The sequence below is a fragment of the Vipera berus genome (assembly GCF_964194415.1).
Source record: "Vipera berus genome assembly, chromosome: 2".
Lineage (NCBI taxonomy): Eukaryota > Metazoa > Chordata > Lepidosauria > Squamata > Viperidae > Vipera > Vipera berus.
In genome coordinates, this window is record NC_138203.1 from 133,699,784 (window position 1) to 133,725,842 (window position 26,059).

General features: G+C 41.4%; 2 protein-coding genes across 6 annotated transcripts in view; both read left to right on the forward strand.

The window, feature by feature from the left end:
* The window catches only part of PIP4K2C (phosphatidylinositol-5-phosphate 4-kinase type 2 gamma), a 43,071-nt gene extending 17,715 nt beyond the window's left edge, over positions 1-25,356 (forward strand). For all 5 annotated transcript variants that reach the window (XM_081316594.1, XM_081316593.1, XM_081316596.1 and 2 more), the window contains exons 6-10: positions 3,748-3,786; positions 6,191-6,304; positions 19,747-20,002; positions 21,614-21,717; positions 23,050-25,356. In XM_081316594.1, the coding sequence (XP_081172720.1) occupies positions 3,748-3,786; positions 6,191-6,304; positions 19,747-20,002; positions 21,614-21,717; positions 23,050-23,130 (594 nt within the window). In that variant the 3' untranslated portion in view covers positions 23,131-25,356. The remainder of the gene's footprint in view (positions 1-3,747; positions 3,787-6,190; positions 6,305-19,746; positions 20,003-21,613; positions 21,718-23,049) is intronic.
* The window catches only part of DTX3 (deltex E3 ubiquitin ligase 3), a 40,200-nt gene continuing 37,369 nt past the window's right edge, over positions 23,229-26,059 (forward strand). The window contains exon 1 of the mRNA XM_081316598.1: positions 23,229-23,346. The gene's annotated coding sequence lies outside the window, so the exon portion shown is untranslated. The remainder of the gene's footprint in view (positions 23,347-26,059) is intronic.

The window sequence follows — 26,059 nt, forward strand, 5'->3', positions numbered from 1 at the left end:
GTGCCTAACGTGGGCCTAGAACTGATGGTCTCCTAGTTCCTAGGCCAGCATCTTAACTATTAGACCAAACTGGCTCTCATTGTGTTACTTGTTGTCTAGCTCAATTACCCCCTGATAACACTTGTTTTGAAACAAAACAATCAGACAAATGGATTGACTCCTTACAAGGAAGAGGCGGGCTGGCAAGAGTTTTGGCTCATTTCTCTGACTCAGCCCCTATTCATTGTTGTGTTCCAAAATTTCCAGTCATAGTTGTTTAGCACAATGACACATGTAGCTTTAAGGAGACGTTGATTTCCAGATCTTCTTCCCCCTTGGGGAGGGGGAGGGGGAGGATGATACATGTGTGATGACATCCTCAGACCATTGCAGCAACTTATGTACCTGTAATAGACTAATATAAACATGTCACAGCATTTGCGTAGTGACATCCTTGTCCTTGTGTTGCTTTAGCGCTGTTGGGTTTGGTGTGGATGCCACTGCCTCCGTAGCATCCCCTTCTCTCCCTTTGGGAACAGAAGGTGTTGAGCCAAGGGAGCAGCACACAACTGGGTATATCTGAGGAGAGATCTAGTTCTGATCTGATAGCTGCCTGTTAGAGAAGATCTATTCTGTTTTCCTGGTAGTCTGTTAAACACCGGTTGTTTCTGTACAGATAGTCCTCGACTATCCCCAAATTTCTGTTAAGTGAATCCGGCTTCCCCATGTACTTTGCTTGTCAGAAGGTTGCAAAAGGTGATTTACGTGACCTTGGGATACAGCAGCGGTCGTAATTTATCAACCAGTGGCCAAGCACCTGAATTTTAATCCCATGATCATGGGGATGCTGCAAAGGTCATAGCTATGAAAAATGGTCATAAGTCAACATTTTTCAGTGCCATTGTAACTTCGAATGGTCACTAAACAAACTGTTGTAAGTCGAGGACTAGCTATACTTACATTTCCCCTTCTGTGGCAGCTTTCCTTGCGGGCTAATCCTGCGTAGCTACAGCTGGAGTGGGATTTTGGCTGATGAGTAACCAAAGCGAGAAGGGCGTTCTCTCAGAAGCCTGTGCTTCATTTCCTGTGCCTTCTCCCAAAGGCAGCCTAGATGGCTCTGGCTGCCAACTTCTCCCTCCCCATCTCCTGCCTCAGGATTGCCACACAAGGTCCCTTCTTTCCTTGGGGGAATCCACTCAGTAGATGAATGGTTTCAAATGCAAGGTTGGTACTTTGTGCTGAAAAGCTAAGCTGGGAAAATGAGATGGGTCATGTCCACGCACCGCTCTGCCTTCAGCCTGGCTACACATCATTAAATGCTGACCTCAAGCAAGTTCTCTCATGCCAAGGTTATGTGGATAATTTAGAGCAGTGTTTGCATTCACAAGTGTTTTAGGAGGCAACTCTCTGTGGAGGGGAGGGGGGGGGCGCTAGAAACTGCATTGCAACCAGGGCTGCAGCTCAAAATGCAGCTGGAGAATCACTTGTTAAGTACACATATTGTACGGGATGCAGACTTAAGTAATTTGCAGAGGCTGTTAATATATTTCTTGATGGTAAAATGTTGCACTGATTATGCTTAACGTGCTGCTTATCCTGAAATTAATGCAAGTCCCAAAAGTCAAGTCAGTCTGAGAAGGATGAATGGGCAGAAATGATATGCAGCATGAATGAATTGAATGTGAGAGATTTGGGCTGCTTTCCATTGATGTGTTTTTAATACTTGACCTAATCCTCCACCAAAATTATCTCTGGATTCTACAAGGGGTAGAGTTTTTCTTTTCTTTTTTCTCTTTTGAATGAAATTTGGGTCTCTAATAAAAGCCTGGCTATCTGAAGTGATACCTTTCCCTTGCTTTAGATGCTCACGCCGCCAATATGTTTATAAACTCTTCCGAAGGTTATCATATCTCCCCAGGAAGCTTTGGAGCGGGCAGCTAGATTTAATTTGTTTGGGTCGTTTCTCTATCTGATGCCAAGGGGTATTGCAATTACTTTGCAGAATATAGAAGCAATATAGCACAGTCCCTGCTCAGAAGGTTACATAAAAAAGTAATAAGGCAAATAGAAAGGCAGGGCAAATTAGCATTGTAAAAAAAGGAGAGGCTGTGGGGTGTAGCAAAGGCCCTGAAGGTGTAGAAATTAAAGGCATTAGTGACAAGGATGCCAAGGGGGGTGTATCTTGACAGAAGGTTAGAGAGGAAAAAAAGCAAGGAAGAGCAGATGGTCTGGGGCCAGGGGTAGGCAACTTCGGCTCTTTTATGACTCATGGACTTCAACTCCCAGAATTCCTGAGTCAGCTGACTCAGGAATTCTGGGAGTTGAAGTCCATGAGTCATAAAAGAGCCGAGGTTGCCTACCCCTGGTCTGGGGGGTCTTCTCAGTTGGTGTTGATAAGATTGTTCCACATTCTGAGACATCTCAAGTGTGTTCTATCATGGAGGGGTGTTTTTTTTTGTTTTTTTTAAGAGAAGGCACCAAATTGAATGTAAATTCAGTTTCATGGTGGTACAATAGCATGTTGACAAGGCAGCTTCCTTTTTGACTGCTGAAGTCTTTTAAAAACAATAACAGTAAAACAAAACAAAACCTCCACCAAGATTTTAGAACTCGGTGGATGAGATGCAGATTCATATGTTGGCTTCATGAAGAGCCTCTGGATAGCTTGAATTAAGTCATGTTTTCCCAGTTTCTTCTCTCCCTTCTATTAAGTAAAAAAAAGCCTGCCATATATGTTCTGAATGAATAAAGGATGTGATTAATCTGTATAGTGAAAGTGTTACACTGTGTACCATTGGTTTTTATGCTGCAACCCTTCCATTCCAGATCTGCTCATATGCCAAAATAATTGTAAACCAACGTGTTAGGAAATGGTTGAAAACCATTGCTCATTATTACTTTTACATTATCTGTCCTGCTAAGGACAGTCTTGCTAAGAATTCATGATAGAGCTATTGTCGAAAATGTTGTCAAAGTCTCTGTGCATATTTTGCTGGGTGCCAAGAAATGACTGGTCGACTGTGGAGCCTCTGTAATGGGCCCATTAAATGTTAGCAAGCACTTGATGACTTGAAGGAATTGCTTCAAATATTGGAGAGGAAAGGGAGGGGACATCCCCCCCACACACATACCCTGCAGACAGAATATAAAAGCACTATGCAAAGCACCATAAAGCTTTTGAAAGAAATTATTTCCCTCCTCCTTCAAACCATCCAGTCAGGAAATAACAGCCAATAGCATTGAAGCATTGGGATGAGATAAATGGAAGATGCAGGTACAAGATGTTATAGAAAAGTGAAGAGATTTCCTTACCAACTTCCTTGCCATCTAAAATGATAGTATTATCATGCATTTGTGGTTGGTTTGTTTTTTTAATTCATGCACCTTGGCATATAATCATGCTAGCCACGTGGCCATGAAAATGTCTTTGGACAACGCTTGCTCCCTCAGCTAAGAAACAGAGATGAGCACCGCTCCTTAAGAGTCAGACACACAACTGGGGAAATCTCTATCTTTACTTTTAAATTGACCATGATTACAATGATTTTATTTCACAAATATATGACACACTATGGCAGTCCTTTGGAAGTTTAATGCTTAGCCCTTCCATTGGGATTTTAAAATTTCTGATGCGCGAACCCCTTTTCCCTCCCACTTCCGAATAATTTCGAGGTATATTAACACTTCAGTTTGAAAAGGCACTCCAAAAATACATATCTTACGTCTTGTTTTCTGGACTGTAATCTTGTATGTTCTTGCCTTTTTTAGGGTTCCCTGATATCCCGTGAAGCCAGTGACAAAGAGAAGGTAATTGGTGATTGTAGCTGCATTTTCAAGTTAACCTAATATGGGTTGATTACAGTTGACACAGCCCATCGTGGTATTATAACTTTCTTCTGTACAAAGGGAATACAAAATAGGTCTAAACATTATCATTTTTATTTAATAAAGCACAATTAGCTGAATTCGTGCCCAAAGCTAAGCCAGGGATGGGTCTCTCTCTCTCTCTCTCTCTCTCTCTCTCTCTCTCTCTCTCTCTCTCTCTCTCTCTCTCTCTCTCTCTCTCTCTCTCTCCCCCCCCCTGGAAAGCTTCTGAAAACATGGAATCAACACTAAGCAGAAAAATGGCCAATTTCGCTGGCATGGTTTATTCCTTAATTTTAAGTTTCGGGGTGAGGAGGGCTGATTTAAAGATGGTAATGGAGTGCAGAAGGCCTCTGAAAACAAATTAAAAAGCTCATTTCCATCCTCAATGTCTTCCATTTGAGTAAAAATGGACACCCCCCCTTGTTCCTTCTAAAGGTATCATTGTGACTGTAAGGCTTCTGGAACTTCTAGGTTAAGAAGCTGAGTAGTAGGTGCCTGATCCAGAAGGAATCACCTGCATTAGTAGAATTTGCATGATCTAGTACATTACCAGTTGGGCTAAATACAGAATAATGTGTATTTAATGTAGCCTATAGTGTAGCCTCAGTGGGTTAGGACGCTGAGCTTGTCGATCAGAAGGTCGGCAGTTTGGCGGGTTGAATCCCGAGTGCCGCGTAGCAGAGTGAGCGCCTGTTACTTGTCCCAGCTTCTGCCAACCTAGCAGTTCGAAAGCATGTAAAAATGCAAGTAGAAAAATAGGGACCACTACGGTGGGAAGGTAACAGCGCTCCGTGCGCCTTTGGTGTCTAGTCATGCCGGCTACATGACCACGGAGACGTCCTCGGACAAGCGCTGGCTCTTTGGCTTTGAAACGGAGATGAGCACTGGCCCCTAGAGTCGGAAACGACTAGCACACATGTGCGGGGGAACCTTTACCTTTACCTATAGTGTAGCCTATAAAATGTATTTAATGTTTGATGTAGCCTATAAAATCATCAGGAGTTGAACTTAATCAAGGTAGTCTTTGCCTTTTCTTAAAGCAAAGATGGATAACCTGCACCCCCAAACTCTTTCTGGAACTACTGGAGTATCCTGTTATGCCTCGTATGTTATGCTTCGCTTGAAGTTGATGTAATTTCCTACAATTTTAAAGTCAAGAGACCTGCAAAATCTAAAATAATAAATAAATTAATATAATAATAATAATAATAATAATAATAATAATAATAATAATAATAATAATAATAATAATAATAATAATAATATCATCTAAAATAATGCCTCCTTAAGTAACACCAGCTGCCTGCAATTAGTGCAGGTTCGAGTCCCACCAGGCTCAAGGTTGACTCAGCCTTCCATCCTTCCGAGGTAGGTAAAATGACCCAGATTGTTGGGGGCAATTAAGCTGACTTTGTAATAATGCCGCTTGGGGGGGGGGGAAAGCCCTAATAAGCAGGCATATACATAGAATGAAGGCTATTGCTAAGCACATTGATTTGTGCTTCTTAGATTGTAAGCCGCCCTGAGTCTTCGGAGAAGGGCGGGATATAAATGGGATAAAAAAAAATCTAAAATAGATTTAGCACCTTTATAATAAAATAAAATTAAAAAACAAAAACAAAAAAATCCCAATTGTCTGCATCATTATCCTGATCCCCTAGTATTTTTGGTTCTTCTTTTGTAGCTCTCAGCTATCATGCTAAGCTTAAAGTGAGCTTCCTCTTTTTAAATATAAACACATAGACGTATATAATAGGTAGATAGGTAGACAGACAGACAGATTTAAGATACTATTTTAAGAACCTAAATGCAAAACTCTGGTATTAATGGGAATATAGATAAATGTGATATTGGGCAAAAATGCTACTTCCTGGGAATTATTTTAAGAGCAATAGGTTAAGAATGTTCCTTAAACTGACAATCGAGAGGTATATGCTTCCTAATTAGTTTAACTCTGCTATTAGTGAGAACAGAGCAGATATTTTCTCTTTTCTGAGGAGTGTTTAAAATATTTTTCTCTCACCTTGCAATTACATGGTTTGGGCTACTTCCATGCATTTGAAACTGCCATTTTTGTCTCATTTTTCCACCAAGGAGTAACACTAAGTCAGATCGTCAGTTTAAAAATTACATTGAAACCACAATACAAAACTACAGCCTTTACGTGGAGAAGACGCAGTCCACAAAATGAAAAATCTTTTATTCTATATTATATGTACACACGAAACCTAGCTTCATTTATAAATTATTTTGCCACTTTTTCATTGTTTCTACTTCCGTCTTCGAAATTAGGATTCAGCAAATTCAGTTATGCTTCTTTTTCATGCACAGTCCTCTTTTTCAGGGCAAGGAACTACCAACTCTGAAGGACATTGATTTCCTAAACATAAACCAGAAAGTGTACATCAGTGAAGAGGCCAAAAAAGACTTCATGGAGAAGTTGAAGCGAGATGTAGAGGTATTGTAGCTTTCTCAGCCTGATCTAGTGTAACAAGGGAAGTGGTTCTGGGTCACTATCTAACTGGGCAAGCTGTGGGTGCTAAAGGTATAGTGGGCAATATTTCATGGTTCAGTTGAGTTTGAGAAGGTGTTACTAATGGTAACCCACCCTACTGTTCTGATTTTCCCACCTTAATACTTTTTAAGGTCAAAAGTTACCATTTTCTCTCTAGTATCTGCCAACAAGTCAACTCCTTCCACCTTGCTCTCTACCTCTAAATAACATCTAATGTGCTGGTGGTATGGGAGCATCTGCAGCATTCCTGACCAGAGGCACCTAGGGCAGGGGTGTCAAACTGGTGGCCCATGGGCCGGATGCATCACGTGCAGGTCACGCCCACCCCAACTCTGCAAAGGCAAAAAAAGGTCACGATACGTGACATGAGGCGATTGAGTTTGACATGTGTGGCCTAGGGCTTCTGGGGGGGAAAAATAAAGCGTTTCTTCCCTGGTGGTTGTGCAGGTTCTGAGGTGTTGCTTGATAAAGAAATACGGGAAAACAGAAGTTGCCTTGAAGCTTTACATTTTTATTTAGCTGCATAAAGATAGGACCCTCTAAAAGAAAGAAGCCCTGAATGACAGAAAATCCCTATATTTATACTTTTTGATTCCATAAGCAGTCCACCCAGCAATGCTGGCACACCATAGATAACCAGATGTAGCTAAAAATGTTCCTTTTGCTTGTTTCTCTAAAGACACTGTATGTTCTCGGGTGGGTTAGGACAGGGGTCCCCAACCCCCGGTTCGTGGACTGGTACCGGGCTGCGGCATGCCAGCAACCGGTCCATACAAACAAGCAAAGCCCCATCCGTGGGATGCAAGCAGCACACAAAACCAGACACCCTCCGATCCGCAGAAAAACCTCTCTCCACGGAACCGGTCCCTGGTGTCTAAAAGGTTGGGGACCTCTGGGTTAGGACATGGGATGTGTTCCTTGCTGTCCTTTCATGAGCCTACATCCATGACTCTGCAAGTGCCCAAAGACAGCAGGGCCATCTGCACATATTCACAATTAATACTTTCTATGTTTTCCCCTAACTCTGGGTCAACATGGTCAGCATTCCTCCTCTGGATTTGAGGCGGAAAAAGCCATAGTACTGGAATGCCATCTGTCTGATGCCAGCATGGTTCCAACATCACAGACTGAATATGAGCCTTGCTCTTGTCCCCAATTCTACCTTGCATTTCTGGCTACTGCTTCCTTCCCTCTTTCCCACGCTTGAGCCATTGAAATTGCCATCTTCCTATTTGCAAGTTTCCTCGGCTGGATTTGACTGAATTTTTGTACAGTTTCTCATAGCTAATAATCTGCTCCTTTAAACTAACAGGCAGTCCAGCAGTACAAACAGGAAATGTCCTTAAAAGGATAAAATATTCTCAGTACAACTATTGGCAGGCAGATCCTTTGCTGACAAGTCATCAAGTCTTAGACTTTGGACAATTAAAGCAGCAGTGAGGTCCTCCTCAGTCTTCCATGAAAAATTGCATGGTTTCAGAGTATCAGCTCTTGCTTCTGAAGAACCAGAAACTGTTCCTAAGCGGGCTTGATTATCCCTGAACTTCAATCAGTTAAACAGGCTTGTGTTCTGAAGCTCCAGGTTGGCTCTGGAAGGCAAAGGGGTAGGACATTTTAAGAAAAAGAACAAAGGGCATTCAGTGTGCTCCAGGCAACTCTGAAGATCATTGATAAAGTATACATGATTTCTTCCTCTGGATATTTTCCCCTATATTATTTGCATATGGCAGAAGGTATGGGTTGCCAGGGTATTTCTAGAATGGTAGAACAGTCTTATCTTGAGAGGATTCTGTAGCAGCAAATCACTTTCCCTCCATTCTTTCATTCGCTAATTTGGGAATTTTTGAAGGTTGCCTCCTGGCAGCTGAATTTTCCAGTCATCTTAACGTCGGATGAAGATTACATCAGCCTGCCAAAGACGACATGTTAGAGAAGGGTGCGTCTTATGTAGATATAGTTGGTTTGAATGACAGGATACAACTGTGTTGAGAATCAGAGAAGTAAGTGTGCGTAATGTTTATTGGGTGGCATTTCTGTCACTCTTCACAAAAAAGCATTTTTCAGCTTATGTGAACTTATAATGGCGTAAATGTATAGAAAGAGCTTTAAACAAAACGTAAAGGAGAAAAGCAGTTCTAAGCATCTAACTGGCCCCAGATTAATGGCAGGAAGGGTTGTTTCCAGGGCAGAAGGAGAAGAAATCTCAGCTTCCCCATGAGAATTAAAGTTCACAGCAACTGTTATGTACTCAGGTACTTATTCATTGTTTTCTTATCTCTATTTCCTTGTTTTGCTTTTTATTCTTTTCGGGCTTCTGGTATGGCAGCTGCAAATATTTGTACTGTATTTATAACTTTGAGGGACAAATTCTCTTGTGAAAGAATTGTGCTTCAGCTATCTGGTGGAGGTCTCAGACCCTGATTTTTCTGAATTGCTGGTCAACATTTGCACCCCATTTGCCATAATGAGGTGAGAATTGAGGTTAACTTCCAGCTCTGGAAAAAAATTGCTCACAGCTAGCATTTTGTCAGCTATTACATTTCCTTAGGGATTGAATCTGCAGAATTTAAACTACTTCTGCAGTGTGAGATTTTCCCTATTGGCCTTAATGACTGTTAATAGCATGTGATGGGGGGGGCTGCAGATGCTCAGTGTCTAACTATTAACCTCATACACCATGCAGCCTTTCTCCCGCATCAGCTCTGTTTCTTAAATGTTCCGATTCTTCTTGCTCCAAGTTCAGTTTCACTGCTGACCCAAATCAGGGAACTGGTAGGCAACAGGCTTCTTGAGTTTTAAAAAAAACTTGATGCTTTGGGTGTGACAATGGAAGTCACCTGGTGTCAGCCCCTAGGAACAAGCAGGCTGAAATCTCCTGCAGATTTTCTAAATGGAAGTATCTACGTCTCCTGCAGCCTCATGAACAAACACATTAATTTTTTCCAGTGGAGTTGTAGGAGATGACCAGGCTGAGCCCAAGGGAGGATTCAAATGCGTCATCATTCCGTTGACTCTTATCTACCACCAACTGGCTCTGACCATTAGTAGTTCAGATTCTCGTAGACAGCTTTACTTACAATAAACCTAAATAGTTATTTGAACTGTCTAGAACTCTTGTGTTTGATAGGAGTTGGCCAAACAAGGACAGGTTTTGTTTCTGTATTATATTTCTGTTAATGCTTGCTGTCTGGTTTTCCACAAATGGTGAGGTTAGATTTAGGATTTTTCACTGCTTTCTGGATAGGTAATTTCAGAAGAAATGTGCTTTAAATTTATTTATTATATTTTTATCCCACCTTTATTACTTTATGAATAACTCGAGGTGGCAAACATACATAATACTCCTTTTTCCTCCTATCAACTGGGAGACAAACTCTGCAGCAAGTGGGAGCTCAAATAGATTCTTAACCAACCTAGTCGACAACTTTATCATCCAAAAGGTGGAGGAGGGAAGTAAAGCTATACTGGACCTAATTCTTACTAATCGAGAAGAAGTGATAGAAGGAGTGGAAGTTGCTGGAACTTTTGGTGAAAGTGACCACATCATGCTGAAATTCAATATAATGCAAACATAAGCAATAGAAAATAATTCAACCAGTGTCTTAAACTTCAAAAGAGCTGGCTTTAACAAACTGAGACAGCCTAGGAAAGATCCCATGGATAAAGATCCTAAAGGGGAAAACAACCTAAGAAGTGTGGGAAATTCTGAAAAATGAAATCATAAAAGCCCAGACCAGCACAATACCACTGAAAAAGAAAAACAATAAATTCAAGAAGAAACCAGCATGGCTGCACAAAGATCTCTCCAACAAAGTGAAAGACAAAAAGGACGAGTACAAAAAAATGGAAAGAGGGACACATAAATAAGGCTGATTATCAGCAGACAGCCAGAAGATGCAAAGACGAAGTCAGGAAAGCAAAGGCTCAGAATGAATGAAGACTTGCAACAGAAATCAAGGACAATAAAAAAGTTTCAACATATTAATAACAAGAAAAAAGTCAAGGAAACTGTAGGTCCACTAAAGAGAGAAAATGGTAAGGAAGTAGAGAGAAAACAGAGCTGCTTAACTCATTCCTTGCATCAGTCTTCACACAAAAAGAAATTATAGCCCAACATACCAAAAAAACTACTGCAAAAGACAAATTAGAAACAAAAATTAAAATAAGCAAGAAAATGGTAAGATAACACCTCTATGACCTTGACGAATATAAATCACTGGGACCTGACAGATTACATCCCAGAGTTCTGAAAGAGCTGGCAGATGTTATCTCAGAACATTGCACCATATCTTTCAAAAATCCGGAGCACCAGAAAAGTACCTGATGACTGGAAAAGGGCTGATGTGGTTCCCGTCTTCAAGAAAGAAAGAAAAAAAAAGCAGACTCGGGAAACTACAGACTAATCAGTCTAACATCGATACCTGGGAAGATCTTGGAAAAGATAATCTAAAAACAGATCTGTGAACAACTAGAAGCAAAAAGTTATAACCAGTAGTCAGCATGGGTTTGTCAAAAACAGATCACGCCAAATCAATCTTATTTCATTCTTCGATAAAGTGACTAAATTAGTAGACCAGCGAAACACTGTGAACATAGTATACTTAGACTTCAGTAAGGCATTTGATAAAGTAGACTACAACCTACTCATTGGTAAGCTAGAAAAAGGTGGAATCGACAACACCACCATCAGATGGATCTGTAGCTGGCTGACAAACCACACTCGGCGAGTAGTTGTCAATGGTACTACATCCACATGGAGAGAAGTAAGCAATGGGGTACCACAAGGCTCCATCTTAGGCCCAGTACTCTTCAGTATCTTCATTAATGACTTAGATGAGGGAATAGAAGGGGAACTCATCAAATTTGACACTAAACTAATGACACTAAACTGGCTGGAAAAGCCAACTCTCCAGAAGACAAGCTCAGGATCCAAAAAGATCTTGAGAAACTTGAACAATGGGCCCTATCCAACGAAATGAATTTTAATGTGGGGGGAAAGCAAAGTTTTACATCTAGGCAGGAAAAATCAAAGGTGATTAGGTGAGACCTGGCTCAAAAGCAGAAACTGTGAGAGGGACCTTGAAGTCCTAGTGGACGATCACTTGACTATGAGCCAGCAGTGTGTAGCAGCCGCCGCCAAAAAACTAATACAGTCCTGGGTTGTATAAACAGAGGCATAGAATCAAGGTCATGCGAAGTATTAGTACCGCTTTATAAAACCCTAGTAAGACCACACCTGGAATACTGCAACCAATTTTGGTCACCATACTACAAAAAAGATGTCGAAACCTTGGAAAAAGTTCAGAGAAGAACAACTAAGATGATCAAACTGGAGACTAAAACATATAAAGAACGGCTAGTCTAAAGAAAAGAAGAAACAGGGGAGATATGATAGCAGTATTCCAGTATCTGAGGGGCTGCCACAAGGAAGGGGGAGTCAGGTTGTTCACCAGAGCCCCAGAGGGAAGGACGAGAAACAATGGTTGGAAACTGATCAAAGAGAGAAGCAACCTGGAATTAAGGAGAAACTTCCTAACGGTGAGGACAATTAAGCAGTGGAACAGCTTGCCTTCAGAAATTGTGGGCGCTCCATCACTGGAGGTTTTTAAGAAGACACTTGACAATCACTTGTCTGAAATGGTATAGGTTCTCCTGCTTGAGCCGGGGACTGGACTAGAAGACCTCCAAGGTCCCTTCCAGCTCTATTCTGTTCTGTTCTATTCCTATTTTCCCCACTATGACAACCCTGTGAGGTGGATTGGGCTGGGAAAGAGTGACTTGCCGAAAGTCACCCAGCTGGCTTTCACAGCTAAAATGGGGCTAGAATTCACCATCTCCTGGTTTCCAGACCAGCACATTAACAACTACATTGTACTTCAGCCACCAATACTCATCAATCTCCTGAACTTGAGGTCTCCAGCTCCAGATAGGTTAAGGCTACAGCACTCAGAAAGCTCAGCATGGCCACTAGCTGGAACTTCTGGGTGTTTTAGTCACAGCACACCAGGAGGAAACCAGATTGAGAAAGCTGCACATAATAATCTCTTGGTATCCACTCTATAACATTAGGAGCAATTTTATTGAATGATGTCTTGTTTATTCAATAGCTTGGCTTTAATTCCTGGAAACCCTCAGTAACACATGTGGGGCTTTTCTCTCCCTTTTTTGCTACCTGCTCAAGTGCTTCTGTGAGATATTATTGACTGGTTCACAAACCACAGTGAGCTTTATGACTACATGGGGATTTGAACTTGTGTCTGTTCTCTCCCTAGTTCCGTACTCTTAAGCACAACTCCACACTTGCTTTCAGCCTGGCAGCCTTGTTATAAAAGTGGCTGAAGTAATGTAACATGGGATTCTTGGGAAAGTTGAAAGTATGCTTTTAGCGATAAGCTCACCCCCACCACCACATGGCTGTAAAGAAAGAAGAGGCAGAATGAAGTAAAATCTCTGTTCTGTACATTAATTAGGTTGCCTGATGTTTTTATCCTGCAGAAGGAAAAGGCTATAGAACATATGCTATGGTTCCATGAGATAGTTGGACTGAGATGTGAGGATGATTGATCTAAATGAGTTTAATGACCTAAAGGAGGGAGGGAAGTCCTGTGAAGATAGGCTGAAAGAATTAAAAGGGGAGATATGACAGTAATCTTCAAATACCTGAATAGATGCCAAACAGGAGGAGGCCAAGATTGATCTCCATTGTTCAAGAGTGCAGGACACAAAGTGATGGATTGTACCGGTAAACAACAACAAAGTTTAAGATACAGTTTAAGATACAGTTCCATAGTAGAGATTACCAAAGGAGGGGTTGAGTTCTCTTTTACTGGACTTGCTCAGCTTCTGTCTGTATCCTCCCTCCCCCTCTCTCTCTCTCTCTCTCTCTCTCTCTCTCTCTCTCTCTCTCTCTCTCTCTCTCTCTCTCTCTCTCTCTCTCTCTCTCTCTCTCTCTCCCTCCCCCTCCCCCTCCCCCTCCCCCTCCCCCTCCCCACCCATCCACCCACCCTCTTTTATTATTTTTAAAAATAACCTGAGGCAGCCAACATATCCAGCACAACTTTCTTCTCCTATTTTCCCCTGTAAGCCTGTAAGGTGAGCTAGGCTGAGAGTTAGTGACTGGTCCAACGTCTCCCAGCGGGTGTTCATGGCTAAGGTTGAACTTGAACTCAAGTTCTCTTGCTTTCTAGCCTGGTGCCTTAGCCACTAAACCATACTAGCTTTCATTTGTTGGGGTTGCTTTAATTTAAATTCCTGCACTTTTGCACAGGGTTGGATTCAATGGGTTTAAACGTCTTTTCCACTCTCATCATTCTTTTTCACTATGACTGCTTAATATCCTGGTTGAAAACATGCACTCTGATCTGAGAAGTTTCTAGTTAAAAATTCCAGGTTTTGAAGTGGTGCCTTTCCCGAGATTATTCGAGATTTTTTTAGTCTTAGTCTCATATCTGTCATATGGTATCAAGAGTAAACTAATTCATGCTAGCATTATTGAATTATAATTTAATAGTAATTGTATGGAATCACACAGATGCTTTGATCAAATGAAAACACTCGATAAATGTCAAATATTTGTTTATGGAAGAATCTTCTCTGCTTTCGTTTCTCTTACAAGACTCTTTTACATCTTTCAGTAATGGAAGCAAATGTTCACCAAAAAACCAGTCTCTGGTTCCTGAAGCCAGGGTGACCTAATACGTATCCAATTTCTGAGTTTCAGATAGTTCTTTAAATTCTTTTCATTGCCATTGTGTTGTCTTTGCATGACCTTTGTGACTGCATTGTGCCAATACTCTTGAGAGGGGTTGGGCTAGGGGTTTTTTTTCTGATTCCACAGAATGGGAAAGAAAAAGCTTGTTTAAAAAAAGATTAATCCTTCTAGTTATAGAAAAGGGCTCAAGTCTGAGAATTAAGCTGGATGTATTCCATTTGGAAAGTTGGCCCACTGGTTTGAACAGCCAAATCAATTAATCATGGGGACAGGTTGCCAAAGGGGGAGTTTCCCCCCCAGCACATGCCATCTTCAGATTAAAACTGGACTCCCTTTAAAGGCTTGTTTGAATTCAGGGTAAAAGTAGGGTAAATTCTGATTTTTCTGTCACAGTGGCTGGATGAATCTATACATACACAATAGCTTGAGTGTTTAACTTTTAACATGACACAACATAGTGGTTTAAGGTGTATTTATCAGTTAAGATACTAGCTTAATAATCATATTACCTCCTGGTGAATTTGGAGTTTGGGGGGTCTAAGCAAACTGGTTTGTTTGTTACCAGGTTATTTCAAAATGTAATAAAGGCCAGAGCAAGGAAAATAATTGTGGTATATTATTGAACTGCTTTTTGTACGCAAAGAATCGGGTATGTTTTAACTGCAGTTCATTACATGCAGTGTTTTTTTTTGTAAAAGAAAAAGGTGCTGGAACTCACACATGTCATACAACCCGCCTTGCCTACCCTACAAGGTTCCATCCAAAAAAGGTGCCGGAACTCCGTTCTGAGCGTTCTATGAGAAAAAAGCCCTGATTACATGAATTACAGTGCTGGACTTGTTGTGTGACAAATGTTGGTATACAAATTGCAAGGGTGTTAGGTGTGCAAGGTAGATTGCACTGATCCACATTATGGCCTAGTATTGCTGAGGATCATGGCAATCCAGAATAGGAAACTAATTTGAGTTGTCATAGATTGAAGAAAGGATTTTTACGATACTTGAGAGTTAAAGTCTTGGCTCTAATCTTTGAAATGCTGAAATAACAAACTGGGTTTGGATGAAATTTGGATGCCTAGTTGCCTACAAAGTTTGCAGGGAAGCCTTAGGCAAGCTAATAATAATTTTACCATCAGCCCAGATGTTTTGGGTCCATTTTAGATTCTTAATTTTGTATGATCTCCTTGAAGTTAGTTGCCCATGGATATCTCCCTTACAGATCATTCTACTTTTTTAAAAAAACCTCCTTATTTAAATCTAAACATTTTTTAAAGAAAACTTGTTGTTGTTGTTAGTTGCGAAGTCGTGTCCGACCCATCGCGACCCTATGGACAATGTTCCTCCAGGCCTTCCTGTCCTCTACCATCTTCTGGAGTCCAGTTAAGCTCACGCCTACTGCTTCAGTGACTCCATCCAGCCACCTCATTCTCTGTTGTCCCCTTCTTCTATTGCCCTCAATCTTTCCCAGCATTAGGCTCTTCTCCAGTGAGTCCTTCCTCCTCATTAGGTGGCCAAAGTATTTGAGTTTTAGCTTCAGGATCTGGCCTTCTAAAGAGCAGTCAGGGTTGATCTCCTCTAGGACTGACCGGTTTGATCGCCTTGCAGTCCAAGGGACTCGCAGGAGTCTTCTCCAGCACCAGAGTTCAAAGGCCTCAATTCTTTTGCGCTCAGCCTTTCTTATGGTCCAACTTTCACTGCCATACATTGCAACTGGGAAGACCATAGCCTTGACTATACGCACTTTTGTTGACAGGGTGATGTCTCTGCTTTTTAGTGTGCTGTCTAGATTTGCCATGGCTTTCCTCCCTAGGAGCAAGCGTCTTTTAATTTCTTGACTACAGTCCCCATCTGCAGTGATCTTGGAGCCCAGGAAAATAAAATCTGTCACTACCTCCATTTCTTCCCCATCTATTTGCCAGGAATTAAGAGGGCCGGATGCCATGATCTTAGTTTTCTTAATGTTTAGTTTCAACCCAACTTTTGCACTCTCCTTCTTCACTCGCAACAAGAGACTCTTCAGTTCCTCTTCACTTTCTGCCATTAGAGTGGTATCATCTGCATATCTTAGGTTGTTGATATTTCTTCCAGCAATCTTAATTCCAACTTTTGATTCATCTAGCCCTGCCTTTCTCATGATGTGCTCTGCATATAAGTTAAATAGGCAAGGCGACAGTATACAGCCTTGCCGGACTCCTTTCCCAATTTTGAACCAATCAGTGGTTCCGTGTCCAGTTCTCACTGTTGCTTCTTGGCCCGCATATAGGTTTCTCAAGAGACAAATAAGATGTTCTGGTACTCCCATCTCTTTAAGAACTTGCCACAGTTTGTTATGATCCACACAATCAAAGGCTTTAGCATAGTCAATGAAGCAGAAGTAGATGTTTTTCTGGAACTCTCTAGCTTTTTCCATGATCCAGCGTATGTTGGCAATTTGATCTCTAGTTCCTCTGCCTCTTCGAAATCCTGTCTGTACTTCTGGTAGTTCTCGATCCACATACTGCTGGAGTCTAGCTTGTAGGATTTTAAGCATAACTTTACTAGCATGAGAAATGAGTGCAATGGTGCGATAGTTTGAACATTCTTTGGCACTGCCTTTCTTTGGAATTGGAATGTAAACTGATCTTTTCCAATCCTGTGGCCACTGTTGAGTTTTCCAAATTTGCTGGCAAATTGAGTGTAGCACTTTTACTGCATCGTCTTTTAAGATTTTGAATAGCTCAGCTGGAATACTGTCACCTCCACTAGCTTTGTTGTTGCTCAGCTTTTCTAAGGCCCACTTCACTTCACATTCTAGGATGTCTGGCTCGAGGTCAGTGACCACCTCATTGTGATTATCAGGGACGTTAAGCTCATTCTTGTATAGTTCTTCTGTGTAATTTTGCCATCTCTTCTTAATCTCTTCTGCCTCTGTTAGGTCCCTGCCATTTTGGTCCTTTATCATGCCCATTTTTGCATTGAACGTTCCCTTCATCTCTCCAATTTTCTTGAAAAGATCTCTGGTCCTCCCTATTCTATTGTTTTCTTCTATTTCTTTGCACTGTTCATTTAAGAAGTCATTCTTATCTCTTCTAGCTATTCTCTGGAATTCTGCATTCAATTGGGCGTATCTTTCTTTTTCTCCCTTGCCTTTTGCTTCCCTCCTTTCCTCAGCTATTTGCAAAGCTTCCTCAGACAGCCATTTTGCTTTCTTGCATTTCTTTTTCTTTGGGATGGTTTTGGTTGCTACCTCTTGTACAATGTTGAGAACCTCTGTCCATAGTTCTTCAGGCACCCTGTCTATCAGATCTAATTCCTTAAATCTATTTGTCACCTCTACTGTATATTCAACAGGGATATGATTTAATTCATACCTGACTGGCCTAGTGCTTTTCCCTACTTTCTTCAGTTTAAGCTTAAACTTTGCAACAAGAAGCTCATGGTCTGAGCCACAGTCAGCTCCTGGTCTTGTTTTTATTGACTGTATAGAGCTTCTCCATCTTTGGCTGCAGAGTACATAGTCAATCTGATTTCTGTGTTGACCGTCTGGTGATGTCCATGTGTAGAGCCGTCTCTTGGGTTGTTGGAAAAGGGTGTTTGCTATGACCATCGTATTCTCTTGACAAAATTCTATCAGCCTGTGCCCTGCTTCATTTTGTACTCCAAGGCCAAACTTGCCTGTTATTCCGGTTATCTTTTGGCTTCCTACTTTAGCATTCCAATCCCCCATGATGATAAGGACATCATTTTTTGGTGTTAGTTCTATAAGGTGCTGTAGGGCTTCATAGAACCGGTCAATTTCATCCTCTTCAGCACCGGTGGTTGGAGCATAGACTTGGACTACTGTGATATTGAATGGTTTGCCTTGGATTCGAACTGAGATCATTCTGTCATTTTGAGGATTGTATCCCAGTATTGCTTTTCCTACTCTTTTATTGACTATGAAGGCTACTCCATTTCTTCTGAGGGATTCTTGCCCGCAGTAGTATACCTGATGGTCATCTGAATTAAATTCACCCATTCCTGTCCATTTTAGTTCGCTGATACCTAAGATGTCAATGTTCAGTCTTGTCATCTCTTGTTTGACCACGTCCAGCTTTCCTTGATTCATGGATCTTACATTCCAGGTTCCTATGGAGAAAAAATCTTTACAGCATCGGACTTTCCTTTCACTACCAGACATATCCACAGCTGAGCGTCCTTTCGGCTTTGGCCCAGTCGCTTCATTCTTTCTGGCGCTACTAGTACTAGCCCTCTGCTCTTCCCCAGTAGCATATTGGACGCCTTCCGACCTGAGGGGCTCTAAAGAAAACTAATGTGGCAAAAACAATCAATGCTGCACATTTTTTTTTATTTCCCCGAATAACTTTGAGTTCCTCATAGATTCCTGGGGTATTATTGTTAGAGAATAAATATGGGATGTCTGTGTAGCAGAAGTACAGTATTTGTAAATTTGCCCACCTGTCTAAGAAAAAAATAAACCCCAGGTGGATAGTAAACAAATAACAGGGTCACCAGTTGGCAAGTTGGGCATTAGCCATTCAGTGAATGAACAATTGAATGGTGACTTTCACGGAGCACCCAAAACATGCTCTGAAAATGAATGAAATCTTCTGTTACTCCCAGCCAGCGTGAGTAAACCAGCTTTATTTGGATGGCCCTAGTTCGGAGAAAGCCTACTTTTAAAGTTTATGTTTTATTTTGAAGCTATGTTGAAACATGCTATTTCAGGCTTCATTTGAGCTAAACTGAACTGACTCAAATAGTAGTAGAATCACTGTTGTGACTGACGCCTCCAATGGTAGAAGCGTGGTTTTAATGTGGGCTTGTTGGAAAGCACATACGGCTGAAGGTTATAGATAACTTTTTGAACCTGGGAAGTTCTCTGTGGTATTTCAATCACTCTTTTTTGATCTCACAGAGCCAGAAGGGGCGTGCAATTAAAGAAAGAATTATTGAAGTATAATATGTGTATTATTTTTGAGCCTGCCATCAGCAAAGCCCCCTGAGTGCTTGTATATACATATTAAGAACAGCAGTAATAACAATTACGTTAGAAAAATGTATACATGTATAAATGTGTATCTTTTCTGTTTGGTTGCCTATTGTCCTGAAGAGTCAAGGAAAGCATCTCTGATAATGACTTTTAAGTCCTTGAATGGAAAAATATGGGAGAAGGAATAACTATTGCAAAGACGTTAAGTCAAAGATGGTACTGTACCTCAGTCTAAGCTAATAAAAGGTAGTATGTATCAGTCAGGGCATTCAGCTCTACAATTCCCCATAGGCTAAATATCTGATTCTTTAGAATACAGTCCCCTCCAGGGTGAATAGTAGCTTTCCTTCTGAAACTGCAGCTTGCTATATGTCAAAGCAGTATTTCCTGCCAGGTTGGCGATATATGTTTTGGCCAGGGAAACTGTTTTAGCCACTGAGGGAGCAGTCAAGAGTTTATTGAAATGACCTTTCCGCTTTCCCCATTAAGGGATCACGGGATCTTAAGCATTCTGACCGTCCTCAAATAAAATATAATGGAAAGGACACAGACAGAAAAGCTTGTGCAAATGCAAAAGAGCCTGAAGGGATAAACATCTTTGCAATTTATAATGAAATATGGAATAAACTGTTTCACTTGGACTGAATAATGAGACAAATGTGTACATCTCCCAGCCATCTCACTAGTGTGTTTATTTCTTCAGTTCCTAGTGCAGCTAAAGATTATGGACTACAGCCTTCTGTTGGGTATCCATGATGTACAGCGAGCTGAGCAAGAAGAAGAGGAAGACATAAAAGAGGAAGAGGAAGATGGAGAGGGTGAACCGGGGGGAACGGTATCTGTGGGCTCCTATGGAATGTATCCTGAGGGCATTGGCAGTTACCTGAATTCCCACAAACCGCTGGAACCTGGTGACTTTGACCCTTATATTGACGTCTATGCCACTAAGAGTGCTGAAAGTAAGTTGGGATAAGACGAAAATGTTATTAAATGGGTGTTTAAATGGATATAAAAGGGCCTTCAGGCCTTTTAATTTATCGCAGCATTTTGTACAGCAGAACCTGCATCATGATATTTAGTAGCATTTGTGATTCTTAGTATATCAAGAAATTTTTGCCTTTAATCAATTCCGGAGAACACTCCAGAGTGCAAAAGTCAGTTCTTTATTTGTCATGTGTGATTACAGCCAGCCAGGAATATCAGAAACAGCCTTATATTGAACCAAATCATTCATCCAACTTGCCTAGGAGTAATTAACTAGCAAGGTTTGGGGCTAAATTTTTTTTAAGCCTTAGCTAAATACCTAATATACTCAGTACGTACAATAAATTTCAAGCAATGGAATCTCCTCCTAGCTTACAATCTTGAAAGGTATACACAAAAGATAACTTGAGTTACATCTGATTAAAACTGAAATGCCAGTCTAGTTTAAGCAGGGCTTTGTGAAGGAGTTCCCTTTGTTATTCCAAAATACTAGACTACTCTTTCTCAAGCTGGCACCCTCCAGGTAAATTGTACCACAGCTCCTGTAATTCTCAGCTGGTCTGTCAAAGGTGATGCTGAATGGGCATTTGCGAGAGTTATACTCCAGAGTTTCCAAACGGTACTAGATTGAGAAAAAGGCCCTACATTCTGTTACTATGATATCAAAGATGTATGTATGCCTTGTGGCAGATTCTAGCTGCAACATCAGGTCCTCTCAATTTTCTCAGTCTCTGTGGCTAGTTTTACAGGTAGCCCTCAACTTACGACCATTCACTTAAAAACGGTGACTTATGACTTGTTTTTCACACGACTGTTGCAGCAGCCCTGTGGTCACGTGATCAAAATTCAGCCATTTGATAAGTGGCTCCTTATGATGGTTGCAGAGTCCTGGGGTCCTCTGATCACCTTTTGTGACCGTCCGACAAGCAAAGTTAATAGGGAAGCCAGATTCACTTAACAACCGAGTTACTAGCTTAACAACTGTAGTGATTCACGTAACAACTGCGACAAGAAAAGTTGTAAAATAAGGGGAAATTCACTTAAAAACTATCTTGCTAAGCAACATAAATTTGGGGCTCAACTGTGGTCGTTGAGGACTACCACCTGTATTTAGCTATTTGTACCAGGATGGTCTTTCTTCAGGGCACCAACTTTTGTAACCTCTTTATTTATGGAAGGTTACATGTCAATCTGATCTGGATATCAGCTTCTGAGAAAGAAGATAAGTTTAATAGCCAGAATTTTCTTTTAATATTTTTTCTGCATATAGCTACAGGCTTGAATTTGCAAAGCAGGCTGCACAGAAGTGAATATGAAGGAGCATACATAAACTTTATTAAGGTCTTAGACCAGCCTGTGAGCCTAAAGAAAGCGATTGCTCAAATGAATTACTCTTCTTCCTGCCTCAACTCTGTACGACCACTCTTTTCGCTTATATATTTTCTGTGCTTGTTTGTTGTCGTTGTTGTTGTTGTTGTCATTGTTGTTGATCTTTTGGGTTTGCCTGCAGATATTTGCATGGAAGGGGGATGCAAGCAACATATGGCATCAGATATATCCTTCACTGTATTCTCCTACTTTTCCAGATAGCCCCCAAAAAGAGGTTTACTTCATGGGCCTCATCGACATCCTCACTCAGTACGATGCCAGGAAGAAGGCTGCCCATGCAGCTAAGACAGTCAAGCATGGGGTGAGTTTGGCTTGCCACCCTGTCTGTTAGGGTGATCAAATAATGCTAAAAGGGAGCCATGATCCTGATTCGCTGGCCAGCACCCAGCCTCTTGTCTTCCCTTCCCACGACCGTTATTTCTGCCTTTTTTTCCTGATCCCAATAGCTACTTTTTTCTTGCTTCGCCATTACTTTCTCCTCCTAAGTGGCCCAAAGCTGTCCGTCTCAAGCTGGTTATACTGCACCATCACCGTGTGATATAGAAGGCATAACTATGGCCTTTCCTAGAGACAGGAGCTGTTCCAGGGTCTTGCTCTGCGCTTGCGAGCAGCAGGAACTTACAATCTCTTCTTAATATGAGACAGCAACAGAGAAGAAATCATGAGCCCAACCAGTCTAGCCATTGGCAGTGCATGATGACTACCCCATGGGGTGTGGGGACAGGTTGAACTTGAGGTTTTGTTGCTCGAGTTATCGGAGATAACTTTTTGTTTTTCATCTAGCTTCTTAAAGGGTGGTTTTGTCCTGAAGAATATAACCGGTGCGAGTTTTGTAGCTACAGTCTAGACCAGGGGTAGGCAACCTCGGCTCTTTTACGACTCGTGGACTTCAACTCCCAGAATTCCTGAGCTGACTCAGGAATTCTGGGAGTTGAAGTCCACGAGTCGTAAAAGAGCCGAGGTTGCCTACGCCTGGTCTAGAAGCAAGGAAGGAAGGGAGGTGGAGAAAGTGTGTCAGTGACAAGAAGACCCGCACTACCCCCAATAGGTTTTTTAAAAAAAAAAAACACTATTCGCTGTGGGTGATTCATAGGAGAGTTATTTTTATTGTACCATTGGGGCAATGGCTTTTATCTTTTCTAAGGACAAGGACGTTTCCTTGAGGGGAAGATGGCAAGAAGCAGATATAATGTAGTCAAGAGTAGAAGCAAGAGGGATGTTCCACTGGGTTAGATCTAGTTGCAGTGGAGAACATGCATGTTAATAGCAGCTGATCGGTACACTTTAGCTTTAGATATATATCTGACCTTTATTTTGTACAACTCAAGGCAGTGTTCATACCGAATGCTCCTTCTTCCCGTTTTCCCCACAATAACAAGTCCAGAGTTACCCAGCTGGTTTTCATGCCTAAGGGAGGGTTAGAACCCATGACCTGCAAGGTTCTAGACCTGCACCTTAACCACTACTCCTGATTGGCTCTGATGGAAGTAGTCGTTTGGGGACTCGGGGTGCCACCTTATATCCCCAGTGTCTCCAGTATTCATGGCCCGTGCCATACTGCTTTCACTATAGTGATTAAGAATTAAGGGGGCTGATTTGTGGTGGCTGTTGACACTTTTTCCTTCCCCTACAGGCTGGTGCAGAGATCTCCACAGTGCATCCAGAACAATACGCCAAGCGCTTTCTGGACTTTGTCACCAATATATTTGCTTAACAGTTTACCACCAGGTCTTGTTGACCCGAATCAAAACCTTTTCAGCACCTGTGTTGTTGTCACTCGCCCTGCTCCCTGATTCTCCATAAGTAGGATAGTTTTCGTCCTGCTATTCTGGGATCAGCAGGAGAATTGGGCTGACTTCAGATGAGTCCCACTCTCGCAACTGAGCGACGGCTGCTGAACCAAGTGCCTTAACTCTGATCTTCTGCTGAGGTGAGAAATGTTCCAGAGTACCAAAGAAAACTGGGTGTGAATGCTTTGGGAAGCTGCTTCTCCTTTCATGCCGGAGGCAGAGGAGTGGCTGGTTTTTTATCTAAACGCTGACTTCTTCCTTTCCGTTAAAACAGTATCAGTGTTACATCATTTAGAGCAGGACAATGTTGAAATAGAATAATATGCAATACGAAGTTAGTCGTGCCTTGGAAGAAGGGGGTTGAAGGGAATCTTCCCCATTTACACAATCAAATATTGTATCCTAGGATATCCCATTGTACCGCCTGTTTCAAAGCCATGTGCCAGTTGTATACCTTTTCTACCATCCCTCTATTACACAACCTTTAATGGAAGACTGCCCTGTGTTGCATTCTTATGAATAGTTTTGCTTTGATCTAGTCCTAAAGAAAAGGGCCCAGCACTGAATCCAGTACCCCTTAAGCTCTTTTCCATGTACAATTGCAGGTTCTTGAAACTTTGTGCCCCATATGTTGCTGTTAATGAGAAAAATTCTTTTAGGCTCATTGCTGTCTTGCATCCTTTTTCCTTCCCTTTTCTAGTTGAGAATAAGAGTTGAAGCAAGGTCTGTACCTGCTAAATAAATTTGGAATAATAAATTCCTGAATAATATAATAATAGCACTATCATCTGAACCCCTGTTCTACATACTGCAGAGCTTTTCTGTGTCTCCCTTGTCAGAGGGAGATTGGGAGAAGGAGACAATAACTCTAATCTTTGGGGTAATGTATACAGGGGTGTCTATTGGCCACACAACCCAGATTGAGTGGGCGTAACCCACGAAAGGGCCTAAGGTATATCTACGCTACCCATGATTTACCACAGTATAATATTAAATTTGAAAGCTGCTGAGAAATGCTAAGGATGAAAGTCCTTGCCATTTAGGTCGTAAAGCTTTAACGTTAAAATTAAAGCAAGCTTCAGATGTTGGTGAACTGCTAGCAGCAGCAATACCATGACCAATAAGAGTAGGGATTGTTGAGAGTTCAGCAACATATAGAGAGCCCCTGCCTCCCTATCCAATCATAAACACCTCCATTTTGAAGTGGGAATCGGACCAAGCCTCATTTATCACACCCAGCTTCAGGATGCTATGAGAAGCAGCATCTGTCTACCTGTGCATAATGGCTCAATGTGTTTCTTCTATATATCAAATTGGCAAACCAGTGTATTTTGAGAAAATGACCTGTCTCAGTGGTTGGTCAAAAGGCCTCTTAAGTGAAGGAGGAAACTGCTATAAACTAGCAGAAGCATTAAATATATATATATATATCCCTTTCCATTCACCAGAATGGGAACTCTTGGAGATACTTCATTTAGCAAAGCAAGGAATGCAGACAAGGAACTGGATAAATTAAATGATATTTCCTCTAGTGCAACGAAGAATGCAGACAGACAAGGAACTGGATAAATTAAAAAAACCATTACTCATTTATTGTTGGCTTGGTTAAGAGATCTCGCATTCTCTAGTAGCTGTCCTAGCAGCATGGGGAAGCGGTCACACTCCAAACTGTCTCTGAATTATAATTCCCAATAACTCCAGCCCCTCTATGAGCATTTATGAGGAATGCTGGGAATTACAGTTCAGCAAAATCAAGGTCCAGCATTACCTACCTGGCTATGGTTTGGGGTACAGTGCTACTCAGTTTGCTGGTCTGGGCCTGAAACACTGAGGCTACTTTTCATGTTTTCCCCTTTTGCCCATTAGTGGTGTGCTAGGACTGATGTCATTTCAGCTGCCAGCACACTAAAGGCTGTGCCATGGAGATACATTTATGCTGTGGGGTTCTCTTCCTTCCAGCCTCTTTCAGTGTTTTGTAATTGTATACAATGTGTATTTCTGGTTTACTATTGTATGGCTAAAAATAAATTATTGAACCAAAAGTTGTCTGTATGAAGTGCCCAGCTGTGCTGTTGTATTCTGCTAACCTAGCAGGGGAGAAGGATGAACTCTTGTGTTTGAAAGAATAAAAGACTTTCCTTGGCCCTTCACAGCTTTTTGAATTGAAATTATTATGTCAATTATTTTTACTTATAACATTTCTGAACTTTCAGGGGGGAAAAATTATCCAAGCTTGGGGGGGGGGGATCAGACAAGAATGTTATGATTTTGGCCAGATGAACCAGGGTTACTTTGAAACAAAACTGTAGACATTATGTCTTGTCTGGTTTGCCCCCTTCACTAGCGGGAGATCTTGTTCCTAGCTGGCTTGATTTATAAAGATGACAGCAATTTGGCAGGATTCATGCTCTTTAATTGCTTAATTATCCAAGTTTCACCATTCCTATAGAAACTGATTAGGAGCCAGATGTGAGTTCTATCATTAACCCAGACTGCATACAAAAAGAATTTCCAATCCTTACCTGTCTACTACCGGTAGTATTATTTCTACAGTTGAGTGTCAAGACACTCTCTTGTGTCTAAAAGGATTAAGATCATTTCAATTCACTGATCTTTTGAGATGCAAAAGATTCCTAAGTTGGATAGCTATTATTATGTGTGGATAATTTGTGGTTAGAATCACAGTTAAGACTGTTGAAAACTTAATAATTCAAGTCTCAATCAAGGACCTAGAATTATTAGGGTAGCACCTAAGAATCTCTGCAGTTTCAAGCAGGGTGGCTTTTGGTAAAAATTGGGGTGTTCAAGTCTGATAAATTCAATATATCTTTATATCGAGGGAGTTCTTTTAGG